Source organism: Larus michahellis, chromosome 7, assembly GCF_964199755.1.
Source record: "Larus michahellis chromosome 7, bLarMic1.1, whole genome shotgun sequence".
NCBI classification, from domain to species: domain Eukaryota; kingdom Metazoa; phylum Chordata; class Aves; order Charadriiformes; family Laridae; genus Larus; species Larus michahellis.
The window spans coordinates 38,398,285-38,418,407 of record NC_133902.1 but is presented as its reverse complement, the minus strand read 5'-3'; the positions used below and the strand labels follow the sequence as shown (position 1 = coordinate 38,418,407).

At 50.4% G+C, this 20,123-nt stretch overlaps 1 protein-coding gene across 2 annotated transcripts in view; it reads left to right on the top strand.

Annotated features, from left to right (window-relative positions):
• Positions 1-764: 764 nt before the first annotated feature.
• COL6A2 (collagen type VI alpha 2 chain) overlaps positions 765-20,123 on the top strand; it is a 29,218-nt gene continuing 9,859 nt past the window's right edge. The window contains exons 1-27 of one of the 2 annotated variants that reach the window (XM_074593457.1): positions 765-990; positions 5,604-5,738; positions 6,662-7,260; positions 7,847-7,867; positions 8,586-8,651; positions 9,227-9,280; positions 9,392-9,436; positions 9,609-9,635; positions 9,907-9,933; positions 10,034-10,078; positions 11,351-11,404; positions 11,801-11,863; positions 12,129-12,191; positions 13,107-13,196; positions 14,062-14,124; positions 14,522-14,584; positions 14,727-14,789; positions 15,334-15,396; positions 15,807-15,857; positions 16,235-16,270; positions 16,640-16,702; positions 16,948-17,010; positions 17,296-17,331; positions 17,586-17,631; positions 18,176-18,328; positions 18,587-19,039; positions 19,369-19,407. In XM_074593457.1, the coding sequence (XP_074449558.1) occupies positions 5,633-5,738; positions 6,662-7,260; positions 7,847-7,867; positions 8,586-8,651; positions 9,227-9,280; positions 9,392-9,436; positions 9,609-9,635; positions 9,907-9,933; positions 10,034-10,078; positions 11,351-11,404; positions 11,801-11,863; positions 12,129-12,191; positions 13,107-13,196; positions 14,062-14,124; positions 14,522-14,584; positions 14,727-14,789; positions 15,334-15,396; positions 15,807-15,857; positions 16,235-16,270; positions 16,640-16,702; positions 16,948-17,010; positions 17,296-17,331; positions 17,586-17,631; positions 18,176-18,328; positions 18,587-19,039; positions 19,369-19,407 (2,452 nt within the window). In that variant the 5' untranslated portion in view covers positions 765-990; positions 5,604-5,632. The remainder of the gene's footprint in view (positions 991-5,603; positions 5,739-6,661; positions 7,261-7,846; positions 7,868-8,585; positions 8,652-9,226; positions 9,281-9,391; positions 9,437-9,608; positions 9,636-9,906; positions 9,934-10,033; positions 10,079-11,350; positions 11,405-11,800; positions 11,864-12,128; positions 12,192-13,106; positions 13,197-14,061; positions 14,125-14,521; positions 14,585-14,726; positions 14,790-15,333; positions 15,397-15,806; positions 15,858-16,234; positions 16,271-16,639; positions 16,703-16,947; positions 17,011-17,295; positions 17,332-17,585; positions 17,632-18,175; positions 18,329-18,586; positions 19,040-19,368; positions 19,408-20,123) is intronic. The other variant, XM_074593458.1, reaches the window with a different exon arrangement.

The following is a 20,123-nucleotide window of genomic DNA, read 5'->3' as shown; positions in this document are numbered from 1 at the left end:
GGAGTCAGTAGAGTGAAATGAAAATTGCATTGGGTTTCCCCATTGTGATTGCCTTGTCTGGCAGCTGTGCCCTGATTCTGTTCCCTTCACACTGTCCATTTACACAAAAGTTTGGAGACAGAAAGTCATGGCTCAAGGGATAGCAGCAATGAAAGTCATTGCTGTTGTCTATATTTTGTTGGGACTTTTGCCCCTATTTTTCATTTAGCAGAGCTAGAAGTTGCCTGTGAAATTAAAAATTTTTAAAAAACAAAGCAAAACAAAACAAAAAAACCCAAACCCACTGCAACACAACAACACAAAAACCGAAACAAAGAAATGAATCAATAGAAAGAGGTAACACTCAGACTTGGATGACTCTGAGCAAGACTGGGATATTTGCAAAGGCTAAGGTGCAAGTTGCTCTTTTTTTGAAATGTTCTTGTTTTATTTGTTCCACTCAGGACATGTTACTAGGATGGAAAGAGGAGGAGGACGGGGTGGGGGGAAGGAAGAGGAATACTATTTGATGGTATAAATATGTAGGGCAGCAATGCCAACTACGAAAAGCAGCCTCTCATAATGGAAAAATTAGACTTTTTCCAGTTTGTTTAAAACAAAAATGCCTTCAGCTCCAAAGATGACAACCCCGCCGCAGCCCAGCACCCGCCCTGGGAGAGGAGCGGGTGGGAGGACGCCGCCCGAGGTCTCGGTGGACCCACAGCGGCTCTCCGTGGATGTCCGCAGCTACTACAAATGAGGCTCTGCCTGATTTTGGAGGAGGAGGAGGAGGAATACGGAGGGCAGTTCCATCCTGCGAGGGAGCAGAGGGAGTGGGCTGGAGACGCCCCTGCTGCTCCCGGCCGCTCCTCCCCGCACACCCCGAAGCCTGGGAGCTCACACTCCCAGCCGGGGATGCAGGAGCCTTCCTGACACCAGTGACTCCACAAAGTCCTTTTCCTGACGTTTCGGAGGCTTTTTGGAGGAAATTTTGATGACCTCGTTTTCCAGGTAGGCAGAGTTTTCCTCTCCTCGTATAGCGGTCGTATAGCGGCTATTTCCTGATGGTTCTCCAGCTAGGAATAGAAGAGCCAGCCTCTGAAATCCCAGCCTGTTCCCCTGCGAACTGCACAGCTCTTGCCGCTCATTTCAGGAACATCGTGTTTAGACAATACCTGCTGTAAAAGATTAAGTATCTTTCCGTTGCTTTCAGCTTTTGGCTAGTTTGGGCGTTTTCCCAAGAGTTTTTCCCGGGTGCGGGTAGCGCGAGCCACACTCTCATCCGCCAGGGCCGGAGGTCTAGAAAATCCCTCCAGAGGAACTTGTTGAACTAAATTCTTCCCTGGGGCAACTGAGTTGAGTTCACCAGCTACACAGAAGTGATGGCAGCAGTAGCAGCATGGTACTCTGCTGTTGCTGTGCAGCAGAGCAACTGTTCTGTTGCACGATTCCTCTATGATTTTTGGAATTTCAGAAGACAGGGATTAGACTAACCTGTGATTCGTCTTTCCTTGTTATGCTGAGTTTCATCAGCTCCTCTATTTTGAGGGGTAAGAGCAGGTTTGGAAATGCCTGCGAGCACCTTGCACTTGCCTCCTTGGGTCAGCTATTCTTTTGGGTGGCAGGGGTCTGCATGAGTGCTGTAAATGGAGGGTTCTGGCTTTCAGTGCCGAAGCTCTGGAGGGGGCAGGCGCGATCCCGCGGCCAGAGCACTGGGTGCAGCATGGGCTTCCCCTGGCTGACGTTCAGGGACAGTTGGACCAGGAGAGCTGGAGGGCTCCCTGCAGCTGTGGGGAAACCTTGCCCCTGAGTGGTGTGCCCAGGGACTCAAACTACAGGGCGTGTTTGGGTAGTGACTGCAAGAAACACTGCAATTCCCTACGCATGCAATGTGCAAACGATGGGCACGCAAACGAGGAAGGGGAGGTGCATTTATAAGAGCTTTTGTTCCAAATGGGTCGCGGTTTTTCCCCTGATTTTATTTTATTTAGCAAATATTTGAGTGGAGTAAAAGGCTGCCTGCAGAAGTGGATGGCACCACAAGCACTGCCCACTGGGCATGGCCATGAAAAAAGTTGGGAGTGGGTCTATGTCAGAGCAGGAGTGCAGTTTCAAACTTTATTCTGCATATGGCATAGCGAGCATAATTCTCCTTTCTTGAGAGTAATGCATTTTTTGTGGCCTTAAATAAGCTCCTTGCAGGCAGAGTTATCTTAGAGAGCAGAGCACCTGTGAATTTGTGAATTTGGAAACCATTTGCTCAGCTATAATAGGTGTTGTAGTATTGAAGGAGAAATACACAGTGCACCAGGAGGAACTTCAGAAATATCAATGTGTGGGATAAGACAGACCGTGGCTCTGCCTGCCCAGGCACATGACGTGACCCTTCTAGTCCATTAAAATCTGATCTATCTGACAATCATATGTGAGAGCGCAAATAGGCCAACTGTAATTTGCACATTTGAAAGAGTCATTGCAAGGTGTTCGTTTGCCATAATATTACATTTTGTTCAGTTGCTCAGGGTGGAAAGAGGTACTTACAAACAGAGAACCCAGGTCCTCCTGCAAGACCACCATTTTTGCAGGGCTCTGTGTAGATAACTCCATATACTTTTGCAATTATGTCGGTAACAGTCAGGTCACTTGGGATCTGAGGGTGGGAGCAGCAGAGAAGACCACACTTTTTTCTGCTGAGCACCTAAGGCATTACATAGGAGCATAGACCTCAGTGCAGGGAGGATGGTGCAAAGCAGTGCCCTCAAAATCTGTTCAGAGGACCCAAAACCCCTGCTCAAGATGCCGTGTTGTTTTTTGCTTTGTGTGCGTCTCATGGGGAAAGAGATACATCATTCAACAATACAGAGAGAAGGAAATTTCAAGAGAAATCCTTGGTAAGGCCCTGCCCCTACAGTATCATGGCTCTGCTCTTGCAGAGAAAGAAAGGCCAAGGAAGAACAGGATGGGCAGACCCAAGTATTCAAATGTAATGTGTTATCTCCCAATTTGCCCTTTCCATTAGTTTTCTGGACTGTCAGTGTTCAAAAATTGTCTTCAACATTCAGAAAATGCCTTCGACTGAAATATACCCTTTTGCTGGTGAAATCTGAGATTTCCATTTGAGCGTTTCACAGCAGGAGGTGGAGCTTTAAGGAAAATATCAAATGTTACGAAATTTGTGAGAGAATCACAACAGCTGATAGTACTCTGAGGATAACAAAATAGGCACTGTCACCCACCCCAGCCTTGGAGACCCCTTAGGTGGGGAGAGGGGTCTCCTCCCTATCTGTCCATCCACTGTTAATGACTGGTATAGCAGAAGGCTAACGTGGCTCGAAGCACAGAGACCCCGTCCGAGGGAGACAGTGCCTGTGACAGAGTGCGGTAAAGCAGATTGTTTGCAACAGAACTACAAAGAAGTCGAGTGTGCCTGGTGTTTTCAGCCGTCACTTTTCTGCCTCGCCTCTCTGCCCCTGTAGAGGCCAAGGCCATGGTGCCTCATTGATCCAGCCCAAAGGCTCGATGGCTGCGGGTAGGGGCAGTCCTGTGCCAGACCTGGCCCTGGTTGCCTGTGCAATTTAACTGCTCCTCACCGCTCTCTGCTTGGAGAGCATTCTTCTGCACACACGCACACATGGCAGAACGGAAGGAGGGAGGTGGTTAAACTCAGGACGCTGTGATCTGTGAGTCAGACACTTGGCCAGAGCCTCCAGTGCTCTCAGCCTCTCCAAAAGCTGATCTCTCCAGCTTCCTCAGACATCACATAAGACTGGCCCTACTGAAGGCACAAAGCTGTTGTGTCCTACAGGAGAGCAGGATCTCCTGTGGCTCTGTGGAGGGCAAGCAAGACAAGGGAAGCCTATAATAAGATTAGAGGGAGGAAGTCTTGATCTTAACTAAAATGCCCCTTTAGCATTAAAGTAAGTATTTTATCCTTATGATCCTGTTCTCTGCAGCGCAATGAAAGCTGAGCCACACTTATCTATGCAGGAACTTCATGACCATCATGTCTGTCTGCAAACAGCTGTGCAGCCTCTCTGAGCTGGGGCAGGGGGGAAAGGACCCATGAACTACTTGGTAGGGACACTTGGGTGCTGAGCTGGAGGCGCGTGAGAGGCCCTCAGTGTCAGAGGGCTTTGCTGAGCCATGTCTGTGAAGCACCTCAAGTTGGTGTTCCTGAAGCTTTTGGATCTCTGTACACCTTGTCCCCTTCTCCCAGGAAATCTCCAAACAGCAGGAGGGTTTCTCCTTCCCCTACCTAAAATCTGGCCTGAGCACTGGCTCTCACAGGCTTGTTAGTATATGCACAAGCCTTAGTAAGGAGAACAGCTGTCACTGTTGTAAGGATATTGGCAGCACCGACAGGACCAGCCTTTCCATCATAAACCAGTTTGCAGAACCCTGTGATGCGCTGCAGCTTGCAGTGTAAACTGGAATGGGATGTGTCCCACCAGGGAATAGCTGGTCACCACATGGAGAGACGTCTCTAGAGAGACGCAGGTGGAGCTGAGCTGCCTGTATTCTTCATGTGATGCAGTTTCTCATGCAACTAAGGCAGCAGTTCAGCTGCGTTACTAACTTCCCCTCCCCCTGCACTGCCATTGCAACTGAATACACTCTCAGTGTCTGTTCAAGCCTTGGGTTCTTCCAAGAGCTACCCAGAAAAGCCATTTAAGGAAGAAGCTCTCTTTCTGGACTGGACTCAGGCCTTCTTTTCCTAACAGAGGTCACATACGCCCCTTTTTGTTTTGTGTTGCGTTGACCACCAAGCAGAAAAGTGTCTATGCTACTACTCGGTCTGTGTGCTTTCAAGGGCCCATGCTGGTTAGTGCGATTGTCCTCCAGACATAAAGACAAGCATCACCCCTTCCTCCATATTCTTTGCTGTTGATAAGTGTCGCTTGGATTTGTCCATGAATACCCTTTCAAAGCCTGGGCTTCTGAACACTTATATATACATTCCCAAGAGCTTTTCAGACTAAATCTCTAACTTATCTGCTGCTTAAGTTATAACCCTACACAAAATATACTCCCAGGTGCAGCTGGACCTTGGAGGCCTAGTGATGGGTTGAATGCTAAAGATGTGCATTTCTTCAAGTGCTTGTTTATTCATCCCTTCACTCCATGGGTCGTGCAGCCTACAAAGCAGCAGGCTTTTGTACATTTTCGATATACGCAGGTATCACCACAGCAACATGGCAAGTTGGAGGTGGAAAGGACCTGCTGCACACCTTCACTGGTGACAAGGCTAAGCAGACGAAGAAATGAGCATGGATGCTTACATGGTGGTGTCAATTACGTTGATGGAGTCAACATGGTCATGGAGTGGACAGACACACACCTGGAGAGAAACCATGAAATCAGCCCTGATCCCTCCCTTCAGACTGACCAAGAAGCTAAAGCACTTTTGAATAATTTGCCCATACTCCAACAAAGGAAATATTTTAATTGCTTAGCTTTCAAGTCAATTTAAAAATCTACATTAGCAGCTCAGTAATGCATTATGGTGATGGACAGGTGTTTTTCACACACAGGGTTTTCGAGGAGCATTGGCTGGCTTTGTATCTTCTCAGCAGAGCTAGGAGGTTGTATAGTGTGCTTAACATGTAACTTATGTTTTCCCACAGGCATCTAAATATCCAGAGGAACTGCTGAGATGTTCCGAGAAGCCTTTTTTTCCACACTCTTTTGTGTGGCTCTAGTTCCTCTCCATGCTCAGTTTGATGGTGATCCTGGAGATGTCACTCCTACCTCCTGTACAGGTATTAACCAGATAATTTGTGTGTCTCTATCCTTTGTAGGCAGCAATTTCACCAAAAGCAATGGCCATGCTCAGTTGTAGAGCCTGCTCACACGGAACTGACAGTGGCACGTTACACCTCTCCTGCCCCTTTGCACTCCTGGGCAGTGCCCTGGGGTAGCAATCCATCTATAGGGAGCACCGTCCTCCACCAAAACTCCTGTTTCTGGGTTTGCATTGAAGTGCAGAGAGGTAGAGACTGAAGAGCCAGGCTCTGCCAGTGGTGCCTTCTCCCAGCTGATGCAGTAATAAATACCAGCCAATCAATCTCCAGCGTTCAGCTCTGTATCTGATGTCAGAGAATAGTCCATTTTGAATTTGCCAATTTCAGCGCTTTTCAGTTGCAATGTGGAGCAGGTGATTTACATGTCCAGCCTGACTTTTACAAAAAATAGCAAGACTTTCAAGACTGATTCAACAGTGAGCAGATCTTAGCATTTTGAATTCCTGAGCACTGGAGAGTCTTCTGACTCAAAACACAGATGTTAATGAGAGCTAATGGGACTTGTGCTTTTTCCAGTATCACACTTGGGCATGATCTTTTTGAAAATGTGTATAAATCAGAGAGCAACCAGCAGCCTGTCAGGCCAGGCATTCATTTAGTGCAGGACAGCAAGAGTTATTCAAACCTGGTCTTAGTCCTCAATTTCCTCATTTCCTCCAACCCAGGAGGAAATAAGTCCTGATTAGTAAGAGCTGTAACACCCTTGCAGGAAGCTGAATCTCGAACCTCATGCTGTGGTTTGCTCTCTTCACATCTCTATATGCTGTCCTTTATGTGCTGTCTATATACACATCTTGGTCCAGGTTTCAGGGAGACGGTGGAGGGAGTGTAGTAGTGCATGAAGTGCTCTCGACATGGTCTGAATAATTTTTTCCATGCAGAAAAGAGGAACTGTCCCATCAACGTGTACTTCATCATTGACACCTCGGAGAGTGTTGCTCTGCAGACTGTGCCTATCCAGAGCCTCGTGGATCAAATAAAGCAGTTCATCCCTGAGTTCATCAATAAACTGGAGAATGAACTCTACCAGAACCAGGTCTACATCACTTGGCAATTTGGTGGCCTTCATTACTCGGATGTGGTGGAAATTTACAGCCCTTTAACGAGCAGCAAAGACATATACCTCCCCAGGCTGTCTGCTATTAACTACCTTGGCCGGGGCACCTTCACGGACTGCGCTATCTCCAACATGACAGAGCAGATCCAGACCCAGATGGCCTCAGGTGTGAATTTTGCGGTAGTCATCACTGATGGCCACGTCACTGGCAGCCCCTGCGGGGGGATGAAGATGCAGGCTGAGAGGGCGCGAGACATGGGGATCAAGCTCTTCGCAGTGGCCCCCAGCAAGAACGTCTATGAGCAGGGACTGCGGGAGATCGCCAACCTGCCACATGAGCTGTACCGCAACAACTACGCCATCACGCAGAAAGACACTCTGAACATTGATGTGAACACCATCGAGAGGATAATCCAAGTTATGGTACGGAGTGCCAGCTGAGGTGCAGGGAGTATAAGGGCGGGGACAAGAGAAGCAGCACATGGATGGGGGGAATGCTTTCTGAGCAGCCCCGCATTGGGTTTTGGGAGGGCTCTAGAGAGCACCTCTAGCAGGGAAAAGCCTATGGTTTGTTTCTTTTCCTTTTCTATGTCCTTTCAGCACTTACGGGCCCAATGGAGTCTTGAGCATCTCTGATTTCTCTGGTGTGGTGCTTAACCAGGACTCCTTGGTTTGTGTCTCTGTTGCCCGGCATATCTGCATGTCTGGGCAGACCACCACCCTAGTCCTGGCTCTTGCTCAAGGCCAGACCCATACCCCAGCCTGCTTCCCATCCAGGGGCTCATGGAAGAGTGTGCAGCACCGAGACATGCTGACCATCAGCATGTCTTTGAGACCCACCTATGAGGCACTCTTGATTGAGGGCTCTACTGAGAACGTCTTTAAAGCCATGGGACCTTTACCACCTCCTCTCCCTTGCTGTCACACACACCTCCGAGGTGTGATGCTGCTTTTCCTTTGGGGGTCTCCACCTTAACTGATTCTGTCCATCTTGTTTTCTCCTTTGCAGAAACACGAAGCCTACGGAGAGGTGAGTGAGCAGGATCTTTATGCTGTTGCCACACAACGCAGGCTTAAGTTCCCTCATTTAGAGAAGACCAGCTTGTACCCCAAAGTAGCAGGCCAGATTTTGCAGCGAGCTGGACGGGATAGGTGTCAGCCCACCCGTGGGTCAGCACAGACCCTGGGAATCCATCCCTTTACCCAGTATTTAAAAAGGCTTACTAGACTCTTCGCTTGCTGCCTCCCCCTCCCCTGCAATGTATTCAGGTCTATTGAGTAGACTCATTTTATCACTTTGGAGGCATGTTTTGTAGGTGCTCTGCAAGCTGAAGCTCCTGCCCTGCTGGTATCACACGGACAGGGTTTGGCATACATAGGGAGGAGTGCACAGAGCAGTGCTCCAAAGGGCATGCGAATCCCCTGATGGGCCCAGAGACCGGGCGTACACCACCTTGCCTGACACTTAGCGGTCCTGTTCTTTCAGTTTGGGCCCAGAGCCAAGCCATAAAGAACGTGCTTATGGCAACTTCCTGCTTTTAATTTACGGGCAGCATTTTTCAGCATGCTTGTTGCTGCCCCAACTCTAACCCAGCTGGAGCCATAGTAGTTTTCAGCACTGCAGTCACAGCGAGAGGTGTGTGGAGAGCTATGGCGCAGGGCTGAACTTCAGGTGTGTGCTGGCTCAGCACGTGAAGCAGCCGGCACGCTGCAGCACAGCAGTTACATGTGTTTAATTTCTATTTCAGTGCTACAAGATGAGCTGTCTGGAGATTGCGGGTCCACCTGGTCCCAAGGGATACCGAGGACAGAAGGTAAGTCGCCCTCACCTGTGGGAAGACAATAATGCCCGTGCCTGCCAAAGACTCTGCAGGATGCCCTAGATCTCACCTCCACTGCAGCAGCCTTCACAGGCGTAGCACCCAGGTGGGAAGTAACTCCCCAGCATCTGATTTGGCCCCAGGAGATTGCCCTGCTGCAGTGAATGGATCACACAGCCAGCACCAGTGTCTCCTCCTGTCCGTGCAAGGCTGATGCATTGACAGCAGCGCAGAGAAGCACCTGAGCATCAGCTGTGCTAGCCACAGCTGGCACCTGCAGCACCCAATGACGAAAGGAGTGAGGCAGCAGTTGTCTCCAATTCTCCCATCCTCAATAGCAGAGCTCTCACGTGTGCAGGGTGTCTCACTCTCCTGCCCCCAGCTCTGTGTACTTCCCTCCCCATACAGCTTTTCCCTGGCTTCCCCAGAATACAGCAGGTCCTGCTTCACCAGCGTGCTGCCCCAAGCTCTGTAGGAACTGCTGAAGTGAGCCTGATGCTCCTAGAAATTGCCATTTTCTCACAGTCAGCACTAAGCCAGGACTTATGCTGGGTTTTTTCTTTCTTTAGGGTGCAAAGGGAAACATGGGTGAGCCAGGCTCCCCTGGGCTGAAGGGACGCCAGGTGAGTTGTGGAAAGTCCCCCACCACCACAGCCAGAAGTGCTGTCCCTGCATTAGCTGGGACCACATCTCTGCTTCTCTCGAGCTAACTCTCAGTGCCTTCTTCCCTCAAGGGTGACCCAGGTATTGAAGGTCCGATCGGATACCCTGGTCCCAAGGTAAGAATCCCATAGCCGGTGACTGAGCTCTTTACATTCATTGATTTTTGGTAAAGCAGGAGGAGCTCTCACCTGCCCGTTTCCCACACAAGACCCCCAGAGCTCTGCTGCTTCTGCTCCTGCTGATCCCCAGGCACTAACACAGGGGTTTTCTTCTTTTCTTTTTGTCTAGGGTGTTCCAGGGCTGAAAGGAGAGAAGGTGAGAAAGAAGAGACCAAATGGCATGTCTGGGCACTGGGATGGGAGGGACACCATTCTGTTGCAAAGAGGGAGAGTTTAGCTGTAATGGGGAGAATAGCAACCCTATTAATATGTAGCAGACATGGGGAGGGATTTCCAGGGGCATTCCAAAGCCTGTCTCCTCCTTCAGGCATTGCTTACCTGGTGTGAAGTGGTGATGTTTGTACATTGCAAATGAGTGGGAGGCAATGTAGGCAGACTGGCTGACTCCTGTCCTTTTCTTCCCCCAGGGAGAGATTGGATCCGATGGACGGAGGGTAAGAAAGGACATTCTAACTCGTCTGTTGTTCCAGCTACCAGTCCTTCAGTGTGTGTTAACAGATCACTGATCCCTCTTTTTTTTCCCATTGATCCCAGGGTGCTGCTGGTTTGGCAGGCAGGAACGGCACAGATGGACAGAAGGTAACGCCACATGGGAGCACCCTGTAATGTCACTGCTGCTGTTTCATTTCTTTACCCACCCTTGTCTCCAAAGGTTGTTTCGTTTCTCCCATACCCTCTGACTGAGGTTTCTGTGAACTTATTTGCACATTATTCTGCACGTCCTGTAGAAATAGGTGAGCTAGCTGGAGATGATTTAATTCAGGTCACAGAAGTGCTATCCCTTCATCAGCAAGCTCTCTGCAGGAACTATATGTGGAACCTGGGCTGTGCTCCTGCTGCAGGAGGTGATACATCCTGAGTATCTGGGTGCAGATGTCTCATCATGAGTGTTAGTGACCCCTACAGGACACATACACAGAAAGTTTTGTGGAAATTTGAGTTTCAAGGCAGTTTGTCACAGAATCTGAAATTTCATCTCTAAGCTACTGCTTGTTCTTAATATTAAAGCCCTAAAGCCAGGTTCAAGTACCTTGTAAAAAAAAAAAAAAAGTCCCTGAAATCCTCTGTCACCTCTATGGTTCTGCAGATGTACCTCAGCGGGATAGCCTAATCTGAGATGATTTCAAACTGGCTTTGTCCACTGGCCAGCACACATCGGTTTTCATAGAATCATAGAATGGTTTGGTTTGGAAGAGACCTTAAAGATCATCTAGTTCCAAACCCTCTGCCATGGGCAGGGACACCTTCCACTAGGCCAGGTTTTGCCCTGCACTTTCTCATATACCCAGCCAAGTACATCTGCGAGATAATGCCAGTTCTTCTTCCCACTCCTAAAATGCCTGCTGAAGCTCTAAGACACAGAAGTCCTTCAATCACCACTGCTCTCTAGCTGGTGTGAGTTGCCTAAGCACTGCTGGTAAAGCAGGGTGCAGAGTAAGGCAGTCACTGCTCTCATGGCGTCCATCAGGCAGTGTGGCTCCTGTGAACCTGAGCCGCTCTGATGCGAGATGCACAATGGAGGACCAGCACAACCGTGGACATAAGTGACCACCAAATCCAGCCTTGAGGGACGTGTCCATCACCCAGGGCATATGTGCGGGGTGAGCATGCCTGAATTCTCACCAATCCATGCTGCCACTCGGGGTTTTTCGACTATTTTCTCCTCCTCCATTTGTCTCTGCACACCACACTCCTGTTTAAGGAATACACTTGCTATTTATTCTTTAACTGATCACAGGTACAGTCAGCAGATGATGTTAAAAATTAGTAACTGTTAGCAGGAAAAGCTGTATTTTCCGTTCAGACACCTACAGCTTCTCTGTCGTCTTCTTTTGAATGCTACCTCTCTAGGGCAAGCTGGGGAGAATTGGACCACCAGGCTGCAAGGGAGACCCCGGTGACAAGGTAGGAATGCTTTACTGTTTGACTAGGCACATCAGATGTATCGCCCCAACATTAGCCGCTGAATGAGTTACACATGCAGAGAGATACGGCCAATGAGAGGTTACTGGCCCATTTTGCAACCAATTGCATGACCTGATACCAGGCCTGGGATCCCCAGAATGGGGAGCATGGCCTGAATTTTTTGTGCCTCCTTTCCATGGGCAAGTAAGCTGGGATCCCCCAGTGTCCCTCCCCTCCACATAGAGAGGAGGAGCTGCTCTTTTATCAATGCTAGCAACAAACAAAAACTATTTTAGTCTCTGGAGTAACTTTCTAAGCCAGTTGATTTGTTCTGCAGGGAAAGTGCATCGTGTTGCCACTTTAAAATGTATGGTTCTTTGTCCTTTCGCTCCCTAGGGCCCTGATGGCTACCCAGGAGATGCAGGAGACCAAGGTGAAAGAGGAGATGAAGGCATAAAGGTACCCTGAACAGCAAGCAGAGTGTGGGCAGAGGCCACCAGTGGGGACAGCTAAACTTCGTTGCCTGTACTTGCTCTTAAATCCTTCACTACTCATGGAGCCCATAGGCTCTGGCTGGCTGGGATCTGGATCCCATCACCAGACACAGGAGCCAAGGGAAAAGCCTTGCTGGCCCTGCTCCTTGGGCTTTTCATGGTGCACATGAGTGGTGCACAGCAATGTGCTGATGACGCAGGCAATGACCATTGCTCTCTGGCTGTTTCAGGGAGATCCTGGCCGGCCTGGTCGTAGCGGACCCCTAGGACCTCCAGGAGAAAAAGGAAGCCCGGTAAGTCCATGCAGTATGTAGATGTTTCCAGCAATCACTAGGGTCTGCTCCATGTGGCATTGAGCCGGAGTGATACCAACTGCTGGTCGTGGGGTAGCCACAGCACGAAGATGACTGCTTGCCAAGGCATCCTTGTGATTCTGCAAATTAGCAGCATGGAGAAAGCACAAGCCCTTGGGTGGTCGAGCGAACTCTCCCACCATGCGTGTCCCCACTGGTACAGTGGAAATTGTCATGTGGGCAACAGGAGAGGGGACTATGCAACATCCCTGCAGGTGCCCAGAGCAAAATGAGAATAGATCGCGAGTGTTTGTCCAGAGAAGAGAAAAACAGGCAATGTAGACTTAGGAGGATTTACCTTTCTAGCTGTTCTATTGCACTGCATCTTTCCTTTTCTTCCCATCTTCTCCTGAGTAGAAAGGCCCTGTTTGGCTGTGGTTTCCCCTGGCACAGTCTCATGAATTCCTCAGTGTGTGAGGCAGTGCCAGTGTTTGCAGGCTATTTTTATTCATGTGAGTAAACTTTAGCTCAGAAATCTAATGCAGGCTTTACCCACTGCACTTGACGTTATAGCCAAAGGGCTTGCTATGCTAGTAGCCAGTTACTTCAGACATAGTGGAGGCGGCTGAAATAGCCCTCCGGCTTTAGGCAAGGCTGGACAAATGCTGTAAGGGAGAGCTGACAAGCCTTTGCACTGATTGATGGAGAAAAGGTGACACAGCATCACGCTGCTCCAAGGCTGGAGACTGTGCATGTAGCTTTGACGTGTAGGCATGGTGGGTGTGTGGAAGCGTAAGTTGTGTGCTCTTAACACACATCTGCTCAAGGGTGGACTGCTTGACACAGGACAAGAGGTATGTGTGTGTGCACCTTTACCTCCCTTCTGACAAATTATATTTCTTTTTCTTCTACAAGGGACTTCCAGGCAACCCTGGAGCTCAAGGGCCTGCTGGAATTAAGGGAAGAAAAGGTGAAACAGGATCTCCTGGACCCAAAGGAGAGCCTGTAAGTGTCTGAATAGCACTCTGGACAGTGGGCATGCCATGGGAGCCTCATGCAACTTCATTGATAAGCTCTGAGAAACTGCCCCATTTAGCCTGCCTGCCCTGCCTTCTGCCTCCCAAAAGATGTGCAGATGCTGACCTCCTTGTGTCCCTCATCTTCAAAGAGCAATATTTCCATAATCCTAAACCTGATGTTAACCATCTCACCTTAGAGAAGCATCCTATATTCCCACATAACAACAAATGCCTCTGTGGATGCCCAGGGACCCTTTGGCTGTACTCTAGGAAGTTCCCCAAACTTCTGTCTTCTCATAAAAGCTCAAAGAGATGAGATCTGGTGGTTGTTACAGTATAGCTCTCTTAAGAGGGCAGCCTCAAATCACAGCCATGTCATGACATCAATGGTGCCATACAGACCCAAGCTAATGTGATGGGGCAATGTAAAATTTGGGGAGTGGTTTGTAGATGATGTTCCCTGGCAGAATACAGCAGCACAGCTCCACCAGCACCAAGAAGCTAGATCCCAGCTGGCACGTGTCCTTATGCGAGATCTGGTGGGGAAAGAAACACGGGATGAGCTGGAAGTAAAGCAGCCTTTAACCCTGAGGGAATGAACGACGAGTGTTTGTTGTCACTGTGGTGACCACCCTCCTGAAAGAACTGTGACTTCCGAAAAGCCAAAGGCAAGATCCCCCAAGCAGAGCCAACATGGGCATCCCTGCTCCCCTGCTGCCAGGCACATGCTTGCTAAGGGGACAAGGAGATGTCTCTTGGACCAGGAGTGAGAAGGCAAGGCAGTCACACATCACTGTTCAGGTAGCATCCATCTTCACATCCCATTTATGTGACTTTCTGTGTCTGCCAAGGGTCGACGTGGAGATCCAGGGACGAAAGGCGGCAAAGGCACTCCTGGGGCCAAAGGAGAAAGGGTAAGTAAAGCAACTGCCCAGATCATTGCAAATGAGCCCAAGATGTGTGTGCGATGTGCAGTATCTCAGCCATGAAGTGTCCCACACCAGAGCTGGGAATTGCAGATCCCAGTGGGCTCTGCATGTGTATGCTGCTCCCACTGTGCCTGCTGCCTGTTCTGGTGGCAGCAGGTACAGCCACCCCTTCCAAGGCTTGATCCAGAGCGGGGATGAAGGGCAGCAAACCCCAAGGCTGAGAGGCATGTGCAGAGTGCACACTGCCCTGACACTGTGTTTCAAGCCAAGAAACACCAGATTTGAGAACAGCATTTTGCCTCCTCGCTCCAAGGATCGCTGCCATGCACACAAACAGCATTGGAGACATCCCTAACCGGGAATATCTTTACCTTCTTCACAGGGAGATCCTGGTCCAGAGGGTCCTCGTGGCCTGCCTGGTGAGGTTGGAAGCAAAGGAGCAAGGGTAAGCACGGAGCAGGGGTTGGTGACAACCAGGAAGCAGGGAGAGCGCTGCTGCTGTTTGGGGCAGCTCACCTAGCTTCCTCCTCATGCACACCTGCCAGTACCTGCCTCTGCAAATTCTTGCATCTTGCTTTGCTTTACAGGGAGACCAAGGACTGCCAGGACCCCGAGGCCCTTCAGGTGGTGTGGGAGAGCCAGGCAAGACCGTAAGTCATCCTGAGGCATCTGTGGGATCGTGTCCTCCCTCTGCAGTGAGAGCTTGCCCTACTGACATAAGATGTCTGCACTGTCCCTCCCGAGGGGAGCCTGCCTGCCATTTTCTCAGGGAGGCTCAAAAATTAGCCCAGAGGCCACTGACAAGGATAAATTGTGGGACACAGGAGTCCTTGCTTCTCCACCACTCCCCGTCCCGGGTGTTCCCATGACAACATGGAAGGGACCACTTCAGAGCTGGTGAATGGGTCATGGGGCAAGGAAAGATGGGGATCTCTGGCCACCCATTTGTCCTGAGTTCGTTGTTAGTCCATCACCCCACTGTGGCAGTAGTGCCGTGACATCCATGTGGGTCCACAGGATGTGGGAACTCAAGTGCTAAATCAGTCAAGATCACAGTAACCTCATCAGGAGGGGAGATGGTGTCACAGCATCATCTCAAGAGCTGGTTTCTCCAGCACAGTCCCCTGTGCGGCCAGGGAGCCACAAGGAACATCCTCACATGCTTCCTCCACTCTTCCCAACACTATCCTACAGGGATCACGTGGGGACCCTGGTGACTTGGGCCCAAGAGGTGACGCTGGACCACCAGGACCAAAGGTAAAGTACTTGAATGCAACTCTGCTTTTGAAAGGGTATTTTGCTGTGCTTTTTCTTAATTATTTTAAAAAAAGGCATTTTCCAGTGCAGAAACTTCTGTGCCTCAGAAACAGAATGGCTCAAACCTGAGCCTCCATTTGAGGCAGAGATGGTCTGGCCAAGGCAGCTCTGATTACATCCCTCACCCTGCACAGATTCAGGGGTGTCCCTGGCATGAGAGGTCTCCAAGACCCTGCAAAGCCTTACTCCACACAGCTGTTTCTAACATTTCAGGGCCAACTGTAGAAGTCATGGCTCCTGGTGGTGTCTCACCCCAAAAGAAGCTGAAAACAGCTCTGACTATCAGTGGCATTGCAGGTCAGAAAGGCCGCATTTGATTTCTGATGGGTCTTTTTTTTTTTCTACCAAAGGGTGATAGAGGCAGACCTGGCTTTAGCTACCCTGGACCCAGAGGACCGCAGGTATGTGTGCCTCATCCAGAGCAGATGTATGTGCCTCGAGGAAGCCGGTTTCAGTGGAGGTTACTGTTGGAACTGAGCAACCTGGGAGAAGAGGGAAGGACGAAGAAAAATGGTCAGGGTCCGCAATGGGGGCGAGGGGGTTGAACATTGGGACTGACCCTGGATGCAGCTCCATCAGCCTTGTCGCAGAGGTGCTGGGGACCCCAGCCTCAACAGCAGTGATGGGGAGGTGGCAGCACCCGCCCCCCCAACCATCAGTTTGAAGCTGTATGTGCTGTTCAGCTTTGTGACCCTCACTGCAAACTTTGGATGTATGCGTGCACAGTGGGGGACCAGTACTGGTCGGCTGCTGACCTCTCCCTCCTCTCCCTTCACAGGGTGACAAGGGTGAGAAGGGGCAACCGGGGCCCAAGGTAAGTGTGTTTGTCTCAGTCGCCTGTTTTTTGTACAGACTAAAATTCTGAGCGGTTGTCACCTGACCCTCTGGGTACATGGCCAAGCAGCCTGCTCTTCCAGCAGCCACCTTGGCTGTTCCCTGCAGTGTATCTTCCAAGCCCATCTTCTTCTGAAACCATCTGAAATGTGCTTTGCAAAACTTCTTTATTCTTAGTTAATGCCTATGTAAACACCGTTTATTTGCTCTGCGTTGAGCTTCTGGTTTAGAGGGTGCTCTCCTGGGCCAGGCAGGCACGTGTTTTTGATGAGCTCATAGCAGTAGTGCCTCTGCCTGAACACATCCAGATGCGCTCCATGGCAGATCTGTTTCTCCTTCCTTCGAGCAGGGAGGAAGAGGTGAGCTTGGACCAAAAGGAGTGCAAGGAACCAAAGGAGAGAAGGGGGAACCGGTAAGCAGACTTCCTATACTGCCTGCAGGGTCGGTGTCCCCTTCCCACACCTCTGCCAGGTGTGCTGGGGACAGTACTGCCTGCTCTCCTGCATGCCCTGTGTCCCCAACTCAGTTGTGGCAGGCTGGTGACCACGCTTAGCAGGGCTGTGTCTGACAAGGAGGTCGGGAGGAGCACTGAACACCAGTGGCTGCATTGTTAGCCTTGCTGGGGAAATATTTGACCATTCTTTGCTTCTTTCCTAGGGTGATCCTGGCCCAGGAGGTGAGCCCGGACCCCGTGGTCCAACTGGTGAAGCAGGCCCCGAGGTACAGTACCATGCCATCATGTCTGAGCAGATGCTGCAGCTCCCTCCTCTCCCCCCTACTTCTTGATGCTCTAAAGCCCAGAGGAGCCCAGCGAGTCTCCCTGCAGCAGGGCTTGCTGGAAGGGACACCAACTGCCAGACATGTCTGCTGGCTCCTAGCAAGGCTTTCCTACCCTTCCCGTGGCAGACTTCTGCAAAAAGCCATGTTTTTAATGTCTCTGACATCTAGTTCCCAAAAAGGGAACTCAAGGCAAAACTGCATGAAATCCCTGTGCTCTTCTTACAGGGGACCCCTGGCCCACCAGGAGATCCTGGCCTGACTGTAAGTAGCTCTGCTCTGCAGCCCCCGGTGCTCTTCCTCCTGAGGCAACCGTGGCTTTGCCGTGCACAGCCTGAGAATGAAACAGGGCATCACAGGTCTTTCTGCTGCCCAGCAGAGGTGGCCTGTGGCTTCCCACAGGAGCCAAGGAAAGAGGGGCCAGCTGGGTGGGAAGGGAAAGGGAAGCCTTTCCCTTAAAGGGAACAGATGCTGCTTAAGGGGAGGGAGGCATTCACCCTGCACCCTTTTCCTGGCAGGACTGTGACGTGATGACCTATGTGCGAGAGACGTGCGGATGCTGTGGTGAGCAGACCATCACCTCTCCCCAGGGCAGGGAAACAACTACTCAAGGGATGGGGAAAGGGGGTCTCTAGAGGCTGCCTCCTTCTTCAGGAGCTCCCTTGAGGGAGCTCTGCCCCGTGAACTGCCCTTTGCACTGAGCTACTGGCACGGCGGGCTCTTTGCCACTCTGCACAGTGCTGCGCCCTGCAGAGGAAAAACCATGGGAAGCCCTTCTCTGCTCACCCCAGTCCCAGCCCACCACTGAGTGCAGTGGCACTGCAGGGGCAGCCTCGCTTACCTCCCAAAATTTAGCTCTGCCGTCGCAGGAGCAGTGAGCTGTAATATAGAGCTGCATGGTCCAGATGAAAGGATAGAGAGTATTACACAGCAAGATTAAAAAGATTTATTTTGATATACATAGACAGAAAGATGCTTGCAAAATCCTCCCTATGCTGACAGCGGCAGGCAGCACCACAAACCCTGTAGATGCTTTGTGTGATGGCTGACCGTCTCTGTCCCACCATGATTGACCTATGTGTTTTCCTCCTCCCGTCCCTCTCCCCAGACTGTGAGAAGCGCTGCGGTGCCCTGGATATCATGTTTGTCATAGACAGCTCGGAGAGTATTGGCTACACCAACTTCACGCTGGAGAAAAATTTTGTTGTCAACGTGGTCAGTCGGCTGGGCTCTATTGCCAAAGATCCCAAGTCACAGACAGGTCTGGATTCTGTGGGGACAGAATGGGACACGGGGAAAAGAAAAGGGTCTTGGATCCCTCCATCTTCCATGTTTGTCTGTAGCTGCCCTGGGCTGCAGTTCAACTGCCCAGCATTTTCACAGCAGTTTCTGCTCTTCTCTCTTCCCTTCCCAGCTTTGTAGGCCAATCGGGCAGCTCTTTGCTGATATGAAAGTTTTCTGACTTTCTCCACTTTTCACTGAGGATGCAAAGCCAAGTAATGTGATGCTTCATTGGCAGGTGCCCGTGTTGGGGTGGTGCAGTACAGTCACGAGGGGACCTTCGAAGCCATCAAGCTTGATGATGAGCGCATTGATTCACTGTCAAGCTTCAAGGAAGCAGTGAAGCGCCTGGAGTGGATTGCTGGAGGCACCTGGACACCATCTGCCCTTCAGTTTGCCTACAACAAGCTCATCAAGGAAAGCAGGCGAGAGAAAGCCCAAGTGTTTGCTGTGGTGATCACAGATGGGCGCTACGACCCCCGGGATGACGACAAGAATTTAGGGGCTCTTTGCGGTAGAGATGTGGTCGTCAACACCATTGGCATTGGAGACATGTTTGATCAGCCAGAACAGAGTGAGACTCTGGTCTCCATCGCCTGCAATGAACCCCAGCGAGTCCAGAAGATGAGACTCTTCTCAGACCTGGTGGCAGAGGAATTCATTGACAAGATGGAGGACGTGCTCTGCCCAGGTCTGTACCTGTCCTTGCACAGTTCTTACTGGAACTGGCGTTTTCACCCCCAGGGTTTGGAATGGGGGGATATATGGTTCGTTGCAACGATTGCAGAGACTCTGTGTCCCAGCAGGTTTGCCAGCAGTCCATAAGCTGGGTCATTCATGGTGATAGCATTATATAGCCCTGGATAAGCAGTTCTTCCTTAGATATGGGCCAGCCTTTTGGGGCAGACCTTTGGAGTCCTTTCCCCTTGTAAGAGACCTTGCCCTGTCACCCTGTCTGTGCAAGCCATGAAGGGGGATGTCAGCACATGACTTAGTTTTCCTTGTTTCTTTTCCTTCCAGATCCACAGATCGTCTGCCCTGAGCTGCCCTGTCAGACAGGTAAACATTACAAATAGCTTTATGCCATCTGCACAAAGTGGTAGGTCTGGGGAAGAGTGCACAAGGCTCAGGAGTGGGAAGAGGGTGTGCAACCCTGTTCATTCCCTTTGAATGGCAGGAGTTCGGGAAATAGTGTTACTTTACATGAGGAGAGGCTCCCGGGTTTCATCTCCTGCTCTTTTCCTGTCTCTTTGAGTACTCTGCACAGGTAGGTATGAGTGCACCATGTTAGTGAATCAGCATGGCTCAGCCCTGATATTTCTCCATCCCAGTTCCTGGAAGACACCAGGTTTTGACCTCCAAACTTGGCAATTAATTTCTCACTTGTTCCATGTCTCTATTATACATCAAATCAAAACCCCCTTGCTAAACTCTCCCACCCGTGTAACCTTTGAAATGCAAAGCCCAAGCTGCGGCCATGGGCAGGATGCTCCTTGGGAGTGATAAGGGCAGAGCAGGGGGTAGGGACCGTTTGGAAAATGACACTGTAGTGGACCCAAAGCTTTGGCTTCTCTAACACTGGCTGTATTTAATTAACAATTAACTCAGGGTGTTGGGTTAAAGGAAAAAGTCTGTAAGGATCCTCTGGTATAAAGGAGATGGCTGCTGCTCACTGCAGGTAGCTTTACTTGATCACATTTTGCTTGTTAAGGGGCAGTTCTGCAACCTGAATTCATAGAGATCCTGTCTGTCTGAGTCTCTGTGCCTATTTTAAT